Source organism: Schistocerca gregaria, chromosome 11 (genome assembly GCF_023897955.1).
Source record: "Schistocerca gregaria isolate iqSchGreg1 chromosome 11, iqSchGreg1.2, whole genome shotgun sequence".
Lineage (NCBI taxonomy): Eukaryota > Metazoa > Arthropoda > Insecta > Orthoptera > Acrididae > Schistocerca > Schistocerca gregaria.
The window spans coordinates 146,124,552-146,143,315 of NC_064930.1; the positions used below are offsets into that span (position 1 = coordinate 146,124,552).

Here is an 18,764-nt window from a genome sequence, read left to right on the forward strand (position 1 = left end):
GTATGGATGTAGAAGTAGACCCAACATTTGGACTGAAATGTTTATGTAAACATCCAGCGTAAGAGAGGCAACAATTTCGTGACGTTGGAATTAGCTTACCTCAGACAACATTCACTCACATCTAAAGAGAGAACCATTTTTGGGTACCACCCACATTTGCGTTCAAGCGTCCATTTCTCGCATTGTTTTGATACTGCTATCCAACCTCTGTAGGTATTTAAAGCGTAGCGATAAATTTTTTAAAGTAACAGCCAGTCTCAAAAGAGTGAAAGGTTGTTGGTTTTGTGCCGTACCCATCCGTTTCATTTTCATGTAAATGAACCATTTTTACTGGACTCTACTCATACATTTTTGTTTCATGTATATTATGACTGTGTTACATCACGGTCCAACATATGTTATTACACCAGTTTTTTTTGTAATTCTCTTATTGTTAGGTGAGGGAGAACTTTTTAAAGCGCTAGTTTGGTAAGGTAAAGTTACTGTTAGGTTCTGCTTAAGGTTTCGCAACCGTATTGTTCCATGTTCTTGGAGTTACCCTGGTCGCCTTGCCACATCAGGATGTCAGATTTTTGTTTTCGAACATACTTTAGTTGAACTGTTAGCTTACATTCTATGTTGGTTACATATGTTTACTCTCTTGGCGGGCTCCCGGTCAACAATGCCATATGGTCATTGCGTTTCATTGTTGTCAACTGAAACTGTCTGCTTTTCCTCGTTCGCCTTCGTTTGTTTTGTGCTTTCTCTGTGCAGTTTGCTGTTTGTTTGTTTGCTTGTTTGTTACGTGTATGCGTGTGGTGTTGTGTGTACTGGAGCCATCTCTGGCGGAAAGGAAATCACTAATATTACCCCCCTTTTTTTTCTTTTTTCTCCGAAAGTGTCTGTGGTGAAGAAACAAGTTCGTTATTTAGTCTGTCTGTGTGCTATACGTCTGCTTGTTACTGTATAGTGGCTAACACGATCAAGTGATTTGTTAAAAACAGGGTGATTCACGAAGGTAGGCAAATATTTTAACGTGTTATTCTGCAAGTAAAATTAAAGAAAAAAGTTCATACAAACGTAGGTATGCAAATGTTGAGTTACGGCTAATAAAGGCTAGTAAAACATTTAGCCTGAAATTTAGCAACTTAACGAAGATGAAGCCATTGAAAAACAGTACGAGCTTAAAGTAAAGCAAGATTTTCATTTATGTTGTTATTGATCTGACTAATCTATTAAAACACGTCCCATACATGTATCTACTGTAGTTTTCCATAACATCCAGAGAACCATAGATCATTATGCAAGTAAATTTGTTTACTTTCCATTGAGAATGTAGAAACGTTTAACTCATTGTTGGCAACCGTTAGTGAGTTGTTTCAGCCGTTTCCTAACCTTCAAACGAGCTAGTTTCCTGTATTGTTCAATGAAGGTACATAATAAGTCAATACACGTGAGGCATTACTTGCTCACATTATGATTGCAATCGACGAAATTAGGAACAACCCTGTGAAACTGAAAAGAGGAACAAAATCTGTTCACACACGTGCAGCTAAATGCATCGAACTCGGTTTAGACATTCAGTACATTTATTGTGAATATATTCTGAAGTTCTACATACACAGTACAACTTCCTTAACATTGAGCTTTGTTTTTTTTTCGGTTTAACATAAATTCACGTGTGCTGTGGTATTAATAAAAGCCGATTGTCTGACACATTCATACAGTTTCATTTAATGTTACTACCATCATTATCCCAAAATTCAATTCTCTACAACTTCTGTTGAAGGCTTTGTGCAATGGTCTGTAATTTAAAAAAAAACAAACAGGGCCAAGTAGTTAATAAACTAAAAGTTTTACGAAATTACTTCTTCGCTTCTCTCGATGTACTGGAAAACTACTGCAGATACACATCTGGGACATGTTTTATTAGATGCAAGAGACCAATCCCAACAGAATACATGGAAATCGTGCTTTACTTTAACTTCATACAGTTTTCCAATAGTTTCATATCAGTTAAGTTGCTAAATTTCAGGCAAAATCTTTTTTTAGTTATAACACTGTAACTAAAAATTTGCAGACCTATCTTTATATGAACTTTTTTCCTTATGTTTAACTTAAGGAATAACATACTAAAATATTTGCAGATCTTCTTGAATCACCCTGTATATTCATTTCTTCATTTGCTTTTCTGTTCACTGCTAAACGTCTTCAATGTCTTTTTTTTATCCTACCATTTTTGTGCTATAATTATTCATTCTAATCATTTATATATCCTTTAGCGTGTTACATGGTTGATCCCCATGGTGAATTATATGCTGAGCAAAGGCAGAATGCCAATTTTGTACATGGAACTTCTTAAGTGTTCTTGAAGCCCCACAACACAAACAAAAGACGAACGAAAGAACATACAGCGGCTGACGGAGTCAGTATTTACAGTAAACAGTGACAACCAACACACAGGAATGCGAAATGTGTTAGAAGACGCAGAAAATCTGTCACTGTGGTGTATGCAGGCCAACTAAGAACAATTCTGGACGAGATGAATGGGATAACAAGATGATAGAATAGTAAGTAGTAATGTGACCTCCCGAAATATCGTGCAGAGATATTACTTACGTCAAAACGAGAGAAAAACAAAAACTTTGAATATTGTAAGATCTGAAATCACTGTCGAACGTAACTAGACCTATTATAGACATAAGACGGACATGAATTGTGACCACTGAATGTGTTTCATAACATTTAGTTGAATGGACGAATGACATTTCCGAATGTATAAGAGCAGCTGAGGAACGAGGGAAAACATGAAAATTGTTCAAATGGTTCAGATGGCTCTAAGCACTATGGGACTTAACTTCTGAGGTAATCAGTCCCCTAGAACTTAGAACTACTTAAACCTAACTAACCTAAGGACACCACACACATCCATGCCCGAGGCAGGATTCGAACCTGCGACCGTAGCAGCAGCAGCAGCGCGGTTCCAGACTGAAGCGCCTAGAACCGCCTGGCGACAGCGGCCGGCTGTACCGGATTATATATATAGGGTGGTCCATTGATCGTGACCGGGCCAAATATCTCAAGAGATAAGCGTCAAACGAAGAAGTTGAAAGAGCGAAACTCGTCTAGCTTGAAGGGGGAAACCAGATGGCGCTATGCTTGGCCCGCTTGATTGCGCTGCCACAAGTCCAACGGATGTCAACTGCGGTTTTTTAAAAGAGGAACCCCCACTTTTTATTGCATATTCGTGTAATACGTAAAGAAATATGAATGTTTTAGTTGGACCACTTTTTTCGCTTTGTGATAGATGGCGCTGTAATAGACACAAACATATGACTCACAATTTTAGACGAACTGTTGGTAACAGGTAGGTTTTTTTAATTAAAATACAGAACGTAGGTACGTTTGAACATTTTATTTTGGTTGTTCCAATGTGATACATGTAAAATTTTTTGTGATCATATCATTTCTGAGAACGCATGCTGTTACAGCGTGATTACCTGTAAATACCACATTAATGCAATAAATGCTCAAAATGATGTCCGCCAACCTCAATTCATTTGGCAATACGTGTAACGACATTCCTCTCAACAGCGAGTAGATCGCCTTCCGTAATGTTCGCACATGCATTGACAATGCGATGACGCATGTTGTCAGGCGTTGTCGGTGGATCACGATGGCAAATATCCTTCAACTTTCCCCACAGAAAGAAATCCTGGGACGTGAGATACGGTGAACGTGCGGGCCACGGTATGGTGCTTCGACGACCAATCCACCTGTCATGAAATATGCTATTCAATATCGCTTCAACTAAAAGTGAGCTATGTGCCGGACATCGATCGTGTTGGAAGTACATCGTTATTCTGCCTTGCAGTGAAACATCTTGTAGTAACATCGGTGGAACTTCACGTAGGAAAGCAGCATACATTGCACCATTTAGATTGCCATCGATAAAATGGGGTCCAATTATCCTTCCTCCCATAATGCCGCACCATACATTAACACGCCAAGGTCGCTGATGTTCCACTTGTCGCAGCCATTGTGGATTTTCCGTTGCCCTATAGTGCATATTATGGTGATTTAGGTTACCTCTGTTGGTGAATGACGCTTCGTCGCGAAATAGAACGCGTGCAAAAAATGTCATGGTCCCGTAATTTCTCTTGTGCCCAGTGGCAGAACTGTACACGACGTTCTGAGTCGTCGCCATGCAATTCCTGGTGCACAGAAATACGATACGGGTGCAATCGATGTTGATGTAGCATTCTCAACACCTACGTTTTTGAGATTCCCGATTCTCGCGCAATTTGTCTGCTACTGATGTGCGGATTATCCGCGACAGCAGCTAAAACACCTACTCGGGCATCATCATTTGTTGCAGGTCGTGGTTGACGTTTCACACGTGGCTGAACACTTCCTGTTTCCTTAAATAACGTAACTATCCGGCGAACGGTCCGGAAACTTGGATGATGTCGTCCAGGATACCGAGCAGCATACATAGCACACGCCCGTTGGGTATTTTGACTACAATAGCTATCCATCAACACGATATCGACCTTTTCCGTAATTGGTAAACGGTCTATTTTAACGCGGGCAATGTATCACGAAGCAAATACCGTCCGCACTTGCGGAATGTTACGTGATACCACGTACTTGGTCGTTTGTGACTATTACAGCGCCATCTGCCACTAATCGAAAAAAGTGGTCGAACTATAACATTCATATTTTTTTACGTACTACATGAATATGTGCTAAAAATGGGGTTTCCTATTTAAAAAACCGCAGTTGATATGTTTGACCTATGGCATCGGCATCTAGCGGGCCAACCATAGCGCCATCTGGTTTCTTCCTTCAAGCTAGACGAGTTTCGTTCTATGTAGTTTCTTCGTTTGGCGCTTATTTCGTGAGATATTTGGCCTGGTCACTATGAATAAATAACACACATACACACACACACTATATATATATATATATATATATATATATATATATATATATATATGCGCCATGCGGCATTGGCCTGGTGTCGTAACACCCAACTCATAGTATGGACAGAATGAAATACGGCGGATCCAGTATGGTGTGCGATTGCTGACAAGTTGCACTATCGTGCTGTAGAACGTTAGCAAGTCAGCAAACACAGTGAGATGCAATTGATCAAGACGGGTTAGTGTTTCGCGAGAGCGATGGAGTTCGGTTGTGCAGCAGTGGCTGAGACGTTTTGCTCGTCGTCTCCGCCTTTTGTCTGCGTCAGCTGCTCAGCGATTATCTGAGACATGGGGCCAGTGTGTTAGTTAACCTGCCGGCGCGGTGAGAGTTGGTGATAGCGAGTGTAGGGGCTTTGTAAGGCGTGACGTGTGCAAAGTATGGCGTCGCGGTTCGCTGCGTTGCGTGACCCGAGGAGAGTGTGCCCGCGTGTTTTTCTCCCCGCTGTGCAGAACGCGTCGCTGCGAGAGTAGACGACAACATAAACTGTGTGATCAAAAGTATACGGACACCTGCCTGAAAAGAAAGTTCGTGTCGCCCTCCATCGGTAATGCTGGAATTCAATACGGTGTTGGCCCACCCGTAGCCTCGATGACAGCTTCCACACTCAATCAGGCGCTGGAAGGTCTCTCGGGGAATGTCATCCCATTATTAACGGAGTGCTGCACCGAGGAGAGGTATCGATGTCCGTCGGTGAAGCCTGGCACGAAGTCAGCGTTCCAAAACATCCCGAAGGTGTTCGGTTGGATTTAGGGAAAGAACGATTATCGTTAATGCTGCGTATGAGTTACAACTTCTCGTCGTGGTCATTTGGGGAGAGGTATGTTGCTGTCCCTTCGTGGAAGTAGGCCTAACGTTGTTGTTTCAACAGTGACGTCGCGTTGGCTTGCATGTCCGTTGCAAACAGTTCGAAGCGCCGGAAAAACGATCATTATGTAGAGGCGTCTCCTGCCTTTCCATTTTATACATACGCATCTGTAGTCTGCACGGCCCCTCATGGTGTGTGGCGGGGCTCACTTTTGTCATTTCCATAACTAATTAGGAGGCACTGAATAGAATTGGGGAGAAGAAGAGTTTGTGGCACAACTTGCGAAGAAGTAGAAGGGATCGGTTGGTAGGACATGTTCCGAGGCATCAAGGGATCACCAATTTAATATTGGAGGGCAGTGTGGAGGGTAAAAATCGTAGAGGGAGACCAGGAGATGACTGCACTAAGCAGATTAAGGAGGATGTAGGTTGCTGTAGGTACTGGGAGATGAAGCAACTTGCACAGGATAGACTAGCATGGAGAGCTGCATCAAACCAGTCTCAGGAGTGAAGACAACAACATAGGTTGCAGTAGGTACTGGGAGATGAAGAAGCTTGCACAGCATAGGGTAGCAGGGAGAGCTGCATCAAACCAGTCTCAGGACAGCAACAACAACAACATCGCTTCCCTGTTCCATTCGCAACTTTGCGTTTTTTAATTTGGAACTGAGCCCTCACATCTCTTACGCTACCACTATGAAGGGTGAGCGTGAAGTCTTCTCCTGATTACAACTGTTTGTTTCTAAGGAAGTGTGCTAGATACATTTACGTTGTTTGTGCGGAATGGCAGCCTAGGTAACGGAGATCTAAGAGTAAGATTTCACGTGGGATCTGGAAATCTGAGGAATCACATACCATGATACAGCAAAAAAAAAAGTGATTTTGTATTGTGGCTTAATACGCAACGTAATTGTTGGACCGTTTCTTTTTTTAAGCCTACAATACGAGGACACTTTACTTGGACATGTTGCAGCTTCAGGTTCCAACTCGGGCAAAGGAATTCCAGCAGCCCGTAGTCCTTCAGCAAGACTCTGTACAATAGCTCAATTAAGTTATGTGAGCATGCAGGCTTTATCGGCGAATCTCGATGATAAAATGTTCTCCGATTGACAGCCGAGTCAATGTGCTGTTCTCCAGCAACGTTTCAGCAAGTTTCTCACTTGCCATCTTCAGGCGCCTGAAGATGGCAAGTAAGAAACATGCTGAAACGTTGCTGGAGAACAGTACATTGACTCGGCTGTCAAACCAAGATGATTTTATCATTTCAATCAAGTTGTTGAAAAGGTACCGTTTACGAAATGGCACTATTACTACGTTTCGTGAACAATAAACAGTGTTCGTTTTCGAGCATGATTTTGTAAGTAGTTTTGCTGTTCTCCTTGACAATACCTCTGTTGTACGCAAGTAATACACCCCCCCCCCCCCCCCCCCCTTGCTCCACCCTCTAGGTCAGACCATGCACAGTCTTGAACGGCGCTTGGGAATTCTGGTGAGATTTCACACACTTATATTTTAATGCAAGATAGACCATAACAGTAAATTATCTTAGCGGGAAGTATTCTTTCGTCCCCCTCGTGAAGTGTCGGAGTGCTGATCGCAGATCAGGTATTGGAGAAAGCGACCAGTTAAAACCGTTACCGGTATTTTAGTTCTGAGGAACCGGTGTTTTTTGCTATTTGTTTCGTGTCAGTGGTAAGAGCTGTTGTTTTCTATTTTTCACTAATGTTGATGTCTTCAGTCCAGAGACTGGTTTGATGAAGCTCCCCATGCTATTCTATCCTGTCCAAGCTTCTTCATCTCCCAGTACCTACTGCAGCTTGCATCCTTCTGAATCTGCTTAGTGTATTCATCTCTTGGTCTCTCTACTATTTTTACCCTCCACGCTGCCCGCCAATACTAAATTCGTGATCCCTTGATGCCTGAGAATATGTCCTACCAACCGGTCCCTTCTTCTACTCAAGTTGTGCCACAAATTTCTCTTCCCTTCAATTCTATTCAATACCTCCTCATTAGTTACGTGATCTACCTGTCTAATCTTCAGCGTTCTTCTGTAGCACCACATTTAGAAAGCTTATATTCTCTTCTTGTCTAAACTACTAATCGTCCATGTTTCACATCATACATGGCTACACTCAATACATATAGCTTCAGAAAAAGACTTCATAACACCTAAATCTATACTCGATATTAGCAAATTTCTCTTCTTCAGAAACGCTTTAGTTGGCATAGACAGTCTAAATTTTATATCCTCACCACTTCGCCAGTCATCAGTTACTTTATTCCCCAAATAGCAAAACTGATCTACTACTTAAAGTGTGTCTTTTCGTAATCTGATTCCCTCAGCATCACCTAATGTAATTCGACTACTTTCCATTATCCTCTTTTTGCCTTTGTTGATGTTCATCTTTTAGCCTCATTTCTGGACAATGCCCATCCCGTTCAACTGCTCTTCCAGGTCCTTCGCTGTATGTGACAAAATTCCAATATCATCGGCAAACCTCAAAGTTATTATTTCTCCTCCATACATTTGAATTTCTATTCCAAATCTTGCTTTCGTTTCCTTTACTGCTTGCTCATATATGCAGATGCCAGTATGTAGCACTTGAAAACGGACAAATCAACACGGAAAAATAGTTATTGAACGTCAGTTTTCACTCTTTAGCGCTTAGTATTGGTAATTTTTTTAAAAAGTGGTTTGAACCGCAATTGCAACATTATTTTTGACAACTTGAAGCAGTTAGATCAGTAGGAGAACACTGGTGAGTGTTTTTGTAGTATTCAACCACTTACGACGTTTGGAGAAAACCAGCAGACTGAACGGACTAAGTTGCCTTTCACTTACCTACTTAATTTCGTATTTTGATTCTGTGTATATTGCAACAGAGCCAATCAAAATTTTTCAATGGTTGTTCGATTTTTACGTTTATTACAGGCAATTGTGGGATTAAAAATCCGAAAATAGGTCATTTCAGAAATCAGTTTTAACAGTTAAGTTAAACTGGTGTGAAAGAAAAAGGAAGATACGAGCGAAAACAGGCGCTAATCGCCATACCTATCGTAGACTGTGGTAAATTGGTCTGCATTTCTCCGTCACCATTGCCTCCTGTATTGCAGGCTGCAGTTCGGTGAGGCCGCCAGTGAGAAGTTCCTTCCCGCCTTGCCCGATACCCTAGGTCGAACCACCTCTCTGCGCATCTCCTGGATGTCTGTGGAGCTTGCAGCGGCGCCTTATCGATAAGGCGCCTCTGTCGTGAAGTGTCTGCCTCGAGCTGTGAAGGACGAGATATTCTGGCGATTAGCGACCGCAGCAGTGCAGTTCAGGCAGGTGTTGGATGCAGTCTCGGCAACGCCGACCTGCTGAAACAGGCCTTCATCAAAGTAGCGTGTGCTGGTTGAAGTTGGATGGGTAGCGTGGCTACATAAGCAGGGAATGCCTTCGTCGTGTGTGTTGCAAATACTCGTTTGACGGCAAAGTGAAATACGGTGCAGTTCGTTGGCTGGAGAGAGTTCGTCACTCCAGCGTTGGCAGCCCCGCCGTGCTTCCCCCGCATGACCTGCCGCCGGGGAATTCCCGCTTGTCGCCATGTTGGACCCCTACCTGTACGAGCTGAGGCAGTCTACCAGGGTCGTGACGGAGGGACGCCTGCTCAAGGTACTGTAGAAGTCTGTGTGCACGCTTTGGGCTGTGGTGGTGGTGGTGGTGGTGGTGTAATTTACACCCGAATGTGGCGCTGTGCTGCACTGTCTCGACTTTGGCGCGAGGCATTGCCACGAGAAATGGCGCCATTGCTCTTGGGATACACCTGCAGTTCAGCAGCAAGTTTTCGAGCACAATGAAAGTAGAAGTATGAATCTTCCAACTCAGAACTGCTGTGGATAAAGTAATCTTCTTGGACTTCTAACAACCCTACCACAACAAAGGTCAAAAATTAATTAGGATTTCAGTGTTGGTCACGCTGCTAAATATTGCATTTTCGGGCAACAACAAAATTATATTGTGTGGCAGGTGTCATTGGAGCACAGTTAATAAAGTCATTTCTTAAAATAATGGATAAACTAGGCACTCAACTTTTCGTGTTTCCCACGCTGTTCTCGTTGTGAATTCATGGCTCAATCTTCGAAAATACTAGGTAGTGGTGATTCCAAGCTGGGATGCAAAGAGGCCTAGGTGTTACTCTGCGATATTCAATTTATAGATGTGTATCATAAACCATTCTTGAAGGTTGAAGTTTTGCCAGTTAGGACAATGGTCATGTAAAAAAGTAATCAGCACTCCGAATTCAAGTTACACTTCTTTTTTATTACTTTTGTTGTAATATCGCGTAACTCGTTGAAGAAAAAAAAACCATAAGAGACGTACTTCAAAATATCTTCCTCACTGTTAAAGTACACATTTCATAAACTGACTACAATTTGCGTCTTTTTAATATCACGAGCAAAGCTTGACTCTCTAATAACTGCTTACGCGCCCAAAAATCTGAGTTAAAAGTACGTCAAAGATCGTAGTGACAAAAGAAAGAATACACATAAGAATAATATCACTGCAATACATACATATCTATGTATCGAAGTACCTCTACATTAATGAAATCAAATCTGAATGTTGTCACAGAAATATGTTAACTATTTTACAGAAACAGTAGATTATTGGTGGTATCGATAGGCTGAGGTGAGGTGCCACAATGGTTACGTAATAAAAGTACCATTACAACCTCTGAGCTCGTTACTGCGTCTAGGCATATGGGTGCAGACCTTCGTCCAGAGGTTTTGAAAAGTGTAACTGTTAAATTAGCGATAAATAAAGAGAGCTGCTACAATTCAGACACCTATCTGCTTTTCAGTTATTTTTGCGTTGGCAACTGTTTAAGTCTTCAAGAGCTGTAGACTTCAAAACGCTATTTAATATACGTTTATTGGTTACAAACGATAATAAGTAATGAAACGTCACACTGTGGTGGTTTCGGAAAAGGTTGTCTAAACCAGAGGGCAAGCAAAAAAAGTAAACATACACAAAGAAGTATTCAGTGAGAGGAGACTTAGCAATTTTCGATTTATTCTATTGAAGGGCCCGTCTGGGGGGATGTTGCATTAGGCTTCCTTCCCCTACCCAAGGTGCGTCCACTTTTTCGGCGTGGTAGTTCATGATGATACTACAGCGCGAAGCGATCTGTACAGCGCATTGTCGATTAGACACTCAGTTAAACTGGTGTTTCTGATACGTCTTTAAATTTAACTGATCTCTATAATATAAAAGGGAATCTTTTAAAAGTCCTTTAAACATACAAAACATTTTTAGAAACTGTTGATTGAAGCGGATTCACATGAGGATAGAAGTGCGAAAAATATTTAAAAAAAGGAAAACTTAAAATTATCGAAAACGAAAGGCATCAGATTGAGAGACTGGAAAAGATAACGTCTATATGGACTGCACGGGATTTAGAGATGAAATTAGCTTTTTTTTACGCCAAAATCTAGACAGAAAAACAAATAATGAGGGCAGGGAAGATTGGTTAACAAATTTCTTCTGCGGAGACAGAATTTTTAAGAAACGTTAAAAGTTGAACTCACTAATTACTCCCAAATCGAAACAAAGTCCAAGTGGTCAGCTGATACAAGCACAGGTGACTGGATAAGCGTAAACAATGAGAAGGATAGTCTAGAGATAAGAGCGGATCAGATAAACATTGCATTCCGAAACACCAGAAACATACATAACGCGGCAACCTCATCTCGTGACAAGAAAATTAAATATAACACAATAGTGACACCAGAGACTCCGTGTGTCGGAAAAAAACACTGAAACAAGTGCAGCCGAGGTGGTACAAAGAAAATCGTGAAAGTCAGAGAGAAGATTGGGGCATACTTACCTGAAGGACAGTAGAAGTAGACTACAGCAGCCCACGACCTAATACAGAAATTTCTGAATATGCAGAGAACGTCATACACAGAGTGCAAAGAAAGAAAGAAAGAAAGAAAGAAAGACGTGCTTAGGACGTGGGGATACAGTGGATGATGAGACACTGATGATGAGACACTGATGATGAGACACTGATGATGAGACACTGATGATGAGACACTGATGATGAGACACTGATGATGAGACACTGATGATGAGACACTGATGATGAGACACTGATGATGAGACACTGATGATGAGACACTGATGATGAGACACTGATGATGAGACACTGATGATGAGACACTGATGATGAGACACTGATGATGAGACACTGATGATGAGACACTGATGATGAGACACTGATGATGAGACACTGATGATGAGACACTGATGATGAGACACTGATGATGAGACACTGATGATGAGACACTGATGATGAGACACTGATGATGAGACACTGATGATGAGACACTGATGATGAGACACTGATGATGAGACACTGATGATGAGACACTGATGATGAGACACTGATGATGAGACACTGATGATGAGACACTGATGATGAGACACTGATGATGAGACACTGATGATGAGACACTGATGATGAGACACTGATGATGAGACACTGATGATGAGACACTGATGATGAGACACTGATGATGAGACACTGATGATGAGACACTGATGATGAGACACTGATGATGAGACACTGATGATGAGACACTGATGATGAGACACTGATGATGAGACACTGATGATGAGACACTGATGATGAGACACTGATGATGAGACACTGATGATGAGACACTGATGATGAGACACTGATGATGAGACACTGATGATGAGACACTGATGATGAGACACTGATGATGAGACACTGATGATGAGACACTGATGATGAGACACTGATGATGAGACACTGATGATGAGACACTGATGATGAGACACTGATGATGAGACACTGATGATGAGACACTGATGATGAGACACTGATGATGAGACACTGATGATGAGACACTGATGATGAGACACTGATGATGAGACACTGATGATGAGACACTGATGATGAGACACTGATGATGAGACACTGATGATGAGACACTGATGATGAGACACTGATGATGAGACACTGATGATGAGACACTGATGATGAGACACTGATGATGAGACACTGATGATGAGACACTGATGATGAGACACTGATGATGAGACACTGATGATGAGACACTGATGATGAGACACTGATGATGAGACACTGATGATGAGACACTGATGATGAGACACTGATGATGAGACACTGATGATGAGACACTGATGATGAGACACTGATGATGAGACACTGATGATGAGACACTGATGATGAGACACTGATGATGAGACACTGATGATGAGACACTGATGATGAGACACTGATGATGAGACACTGATGATGAGACACTGATGATGAGACACTGATGATGAGACACTGATGATGAGACACTGATGATGAGACACTGATGATGAGACACTGATGATGAGACACTGATGATGAGACACTGATGATGAGACACTGATGATGAGACACTGATGATGAGACACTGATGATGAGACACTGATGATGAGACACTGATGATGAGACACTGATGATGAGACACTGATGATGAGACACTGATGATGAGACACTGATGATGAGACACTGATGATGAGACACTGATGATGAGACACTGATGATGCACATCTTCGACAAAATTACGCAACTGAAAGGACAAGCAGCATGCTGTACAAAGAACCTGAGAGACCTCAATCAATCAAACATTCACGTAATGGACACCATAAAGACGAACTTAACTTGGGAAAGACATTCAGATAGTGGTCTTCCAGGGATGAACAAGAAAGAAAAAGAAGAGAGTGCGTACAGCGAGAAAAAGGTCCGGAAGGAGAAATCAGAGCATCAAAACCGAATGTAGACGAAACGGTAGCCGACTTCTGTGGCCGTGCGGTTCTAGGCGCTTCACTCCGGAACCGCGCTGCTCCTACGGTCTCAGGTTCGAATCCTGCCTCGGGCACTGATGTGTATGATGTCCTTAGGTTAGTTAGGTTTAACTAGTTCTAAGTTCTAGGGGACTGATGACCTCAGGTGTCAAGTCCCATACTGAGTAGACCCATTTGAACCATTTTTTCGAAAAGGGAGAATAATGCACGCATTAAGAATTGAAGTATTGATTTAATGTGACCTGTAACACGGTTGTTCGTATAAATAAATAAACAATAACAAATATCAAAATGAACACTAAATGCAGTGATACTACTGTATGCTAGTCGTCCGTAGGGCTGTTAGATTTTGTGCAGCCAGCGTGTTTCAAAAGAGGCTGAGGTAGTCTTATTAGTGTTCCAGTTCACCCACATTAAAGAAAATACCGGTGTGTGAGAAATTACGTAAAATTTCTACAAGATCGACGAGAACGTAGGAAATTGTGAGGGAGAGCTGACTGCAACCACAGCAGACATACAGCCAATCGCAGGAGGCGTGGCAGCAACCTCCACAACTACACACGTGTTCAAATTATTAGAGTAAAGACATTTATTGCAAAGCTTTACAATTATTACACATTTACATCCACATAAAGATTATATTTGTACGTTCAACACTTTGTATGCATGCCTTTGTTCTTAATCAACATTTTTATTCTGTTTGAGAAGTTAATAAAAACTATGCCACACGACAGTTTAATGTGATTGTAATGATACCAGATCTTTTTCTAGTTTCTCCACGAGATGTGGTTTGGTGGTTATTGTATATTTGTTTATCCTCTGTTTCCCAATAGCGCACAGATTTGCAGTTGGGCTCATACCAGAGCTATTCCCTGTCCAGGGCAACACTTGCAGTTGCTTTTCTTACAAGTACTTGGAAACACTTTAAGCTTAGTGGCTAGGTGCCCCATCTTGCATAAAAATGCCACCTTTATTAGGAAACTAGTCACTTATTTGGGGGAAAAGTTTGTGTTCAAAGATCACTTCATATTGTTCTTGCCTCACTGTTCCTTCAACAGTGTGTAGTGTGTAAGCCCTTTCACGGACGCTCCATATTATAACGGAAGTTGGATGCTTCACACATCGCTGCATTCACTCAGCTCCCAACTGTTCTCCACATCTGAGACGAACATACTGGCTGCTTTCTTTCATCACAGTGAATCCAGATTCATCACTGAAGCGTAACTGAAGCACGTGTACAAAATGACAAGTTAGAAAATTTGGGGACAGTAGCACAGGAGACGTCAACAGTCCCAAAATTCGAGTGTGCATTTCTTCAGTATCAATAAAATAAAATTTCAAGCCAAAACTCCTGACTTGAGAGATCAGACCCAATTTACCATATCATTGGACATACGTTAGCCCAGTCATCACTTGTCTACTCCTGCAGTTGTTTAGCCCACTGAAATCTTTTGGTTTTCATTTCAGTTGTGATTTTCTGTTTTTTCGTCGGTCGGCATGCCTTTAAACCACATTCAAACAGCGTCCTCCTCAAAGTCACAGTCGAAACTTCAACACCCAAACCTCTCAGCTGATGCCTCCTCTCTGTAGAAGTAAGTTTACGGGTCATGGTTGCCATGTTTGTAAGTCTTCTCATTGCTCTAGGACTGATTCTTCTTTGACGTCCACACATTAGTTTCCTGTTTGGCTTGTATTCACCACCTTTCTGCGCTGAAAGTCTGATTCTGCTCAGTTTTCTGTGATGTTCTTATTCGGTCAGCAGTTCCTTGCTGTGTATAACGATCTTCAGCAAGAACTGCTACCATAGGCGAAACTCTCAGAAGTAAAACAGCTTTTGTCTTCCCCACAACCTCACTTTCTTTGGAGACTCAATGATTTATTCCTGCAGCTAAAAATATGCAAGTTCACAAGCTACGTAATATCTTGCTAATGTAACAAGAAGTTGATAGAATAAATAACCACCTGAAGTACAGCACAGAAACATAAAACATTACTGCAAACACAGTTTCAAAGCATGTACACAGACAACGAACACACATGATTTGGTAGGAAAATGGTAAATGTTACCAACTGTGAAAAATTCTGTGATCTCAGTTGTTTGGAAGGGAAATTTCGTGGCATCAATCGAACCATTTAAACAAATAAATTATTGGAGAGTTTGAAAATACCGCTTCAGTTGCAAATTAGTTTATTTTTCACACGAACACACAGTGGCTGGTACACGCGGCGCTCGGGGACCACAGCACAGCTAGGACACCTGAGGATGGGCTTATAAGTCCGAAACCGGTCGTGTGAAAAATACAGTAATTTACAAGTGAAGCAGTATTTTCAACCTCTGCTACAATGCTCAGTTGCCTATGTTCTGACAACAGGATTGTTCGAAATTATTACACTTTTCTCTCATACTTTTAAACGAGAAATTTCAACGACTATCAAAAATAATCGTTTAGTCTAATAATTCAAACACGTCTGTACATCATTCACCTCTTCGTCTTATAGTTCTGCGAGTTACTGCAGTCGTCGATCGTTCGTTCTGTGGTGCACGATACTGAATACTGGCACAAACAGGATCGTCACTCACTCACTCCAAAAGTTAGCCTGCGCTGTATTGGCCAGGAGAGTGCCGTGTGATGCTAGTTGATACTGGTGTTTCGCTTTCTTCCAGGCAGAAATACTTAATCGGAGCCCACTTTTCTCAGTTAGCAATTGAACCGAATATCAGCACCAGCTTCTAATGTAAATAGAAATGCTGTTGTGCAGATGGAGAAGGAAATGTTTGAGGGCGAGAAGGTGGTGCTGGTGGTGGAGGGGGCGAAATATAGTAAGCGGATTACGTCATGTTTTTAAGAAAACAGGTCTTTTGTGAGGCACCGCGCACATCGTTATTTGCATTACATTTCATAACGGCTTTTCTGTATCTGTGAATTCTGGATAGGCAAGCAAGATAAACTCGCAGAAGCCTGACTAATGGAGAAACGGACTAAGGAGTTAGTTACAAAGCTAGCGCTCTGTTTCTTGCAGTTAATCCGAACGGAGGACTGCTAAGCTTTCGATGCCCGCTAGCGGGATTAAGCTTCACATTAAAACCCAACTATGTAGTGTTGGAGGTGAATCTCATAGAACTGCTGTTCGGAGCAGGCGCAAGTAAGACTGTTCATATTTCCGACTTATAATATGTTCAGCCATCGTGATCGATAACAAAACTTTCCCGCTCATAAAGTATAGTAGCGTCACCGGAAAATTCGTGTTGAAAAATGTTCGAGCGTCGTCTTATAAACGTGTTTGCGTTCACAAAGCTAAAATGGAACACGGCACGTGTCTTCATCCAGATCGCACTCGTACTACACACATAAAAAAAAACTTAAGCTCCACCTCGCTTGCTAGAGGTCCGGAACCTGCACATAAAATTGAAACAGGGATCAACAGTAACAGGAAAGGAAATGGCAAGGAGTGCTAAACCACATTCCGCATAGTGGCTTGCGGAGTATCTAAGTAGAAGTAGACGTAAAAGACTCGTTTGAAACAGGTCTCCGCTCCTCTATACTGTGGAAACCTAAGCCCTGCATGGTTACTCCAGCACGCTTCGATTGGTGCTTTGTGGCGGTTCTTTGATGATGCTTTTGGCTCTTACTGTTGGCGGGATGAAGTGGTTTGTCGACGGATTAGCGCGGAGGAATCTGGCCGCACCAAGTAAGAGGTTCCCGCCTTAGGGAGACGCCGGACGAATATGGGGCCTGCGTAATTAACCCCGAAATGTTTTACTATGTCACGAGAATAATCTGGTCCTCAAATAATTATTTCCCTCATTGCTCAGAAATTACTGAGAGCAAACTTGAATGTTAGCAGTATTCAGTGCAGTCACAATTTTCTAAGGGCAGCTCACTTGCACAGCGCAAATAAACTGTCGTCTACAAAACATACCGTCAGTGGTCCATACAAAGTTAACTCCACTCAATTCAGCCTTCTACATCTACATCCACGTGACAACTCTGCTATTCACGATAAAGTGCTTGGCAGAGGGTTCAGTGAACCACCTAAAGGCTGTCTCTCTACCTTTCTACTCTCGAAAGGCGCGCCGGAAAAAAGAGCACTTAAATTCCTCCGAATTTCTCTGTGCGAGGCGTGATTTCTTTTATTTCATCGTGATCATTTCTCCCTATGTAGGTGGGTGCGAACAGAATGTCGGCGCAATCGAAATGGCAATCGAAATGGCGATTGAAATTGGATGAGAAGATCCCGTCGCAACGAAAATCGCCTTTGTTTTAATGATTGCCACTCCAATTCACGTATCATGTCTGTGACAGTGTCTCCCCTAGTTCGCTATAATACAAAACTAGGTGCCCTTCTTTGTACTTTTTCGATGTCATCCGTCAGTGCCACCTGATGCGGATCCCACACCGCACAGCAGTACTCCAGAATAGGACGGACAAGCTTGGCGTAAGCAGTCTCTTTAGTAGACCTGATGCACCTTCCAAGTGTTTTGCCAATGAATAGCAGTCTTTGGTTTGTTCTACCCACAACATTATCTATGTGAACGTTCCATTTTATAGCATTTCTAATGGTAATCGCTAAGTATTTAGTTCAATTTACAGTCTTCAGATTTGTGACTTGTCGCGTAATTGAAATTTGGCGGCTTTCTTTTAGTGCTCATGTGAGTAAGTTCACACTTTTCTTTATTCAGGGTCAACTGCCACTTTTCGCACCATACAGATATCTTACCTATATCATTTTGTAACTCGTTTTGATCATCTGATGACTTAACAAGACGGTAAATGACAGCATCATCTGCAAACAATCTAAGACCGCTACTCAGATTGTGTCCTATGTCGTTAATATAGATCAGGAACGATAGAGGGCCTATAACACTTCCTTGGGGAGTGCCGGATATTACTTCTGTTTTACTCGATGACTTTCCGTCTATTACTACGAACTGTGACCTCTCAGACAGGAAATCACGAATCCAGCCGCACAACTAAGGCGATACTCTGTAGGCACGCAGTTTGGTTAGAAGACGCGTGTGATGGACTGTGTCGGAAGCCCTCTGGAAATCTCAAAATATGGAATCAGTTTGACATCGCCTGTCGACAACACTCATGAAGTAATGAGTATAAAGGGCTAGTTCTGT

At 42.0% G+C, this 18,764-nt stretch overlaps 1 protein-coding gene across 1 annotated transcript in view; it reads left to right on the forward strand.

The window, feature by feature from the left end:
* The first annotated feature begins 9,352 nt into the window (after positions 1-9,352).
* Positions 9,353-18,764, forward strand: part of LOC126295069 (splicing regulatory glutamine/lysine-rich protein 1-like) — a 24,880-nt gene continuing 15,468 nt past the window's right edge. The window contains exon 1 of the mRNA XM_049987315.1: positions 9,353-9,421. Coding sequence (XP_049843272.1) covers positions 9,353-9,421 — 69 coding nt within the window. The remainder of the gene's footprint in view (positions 9,422-18,764) is intronic.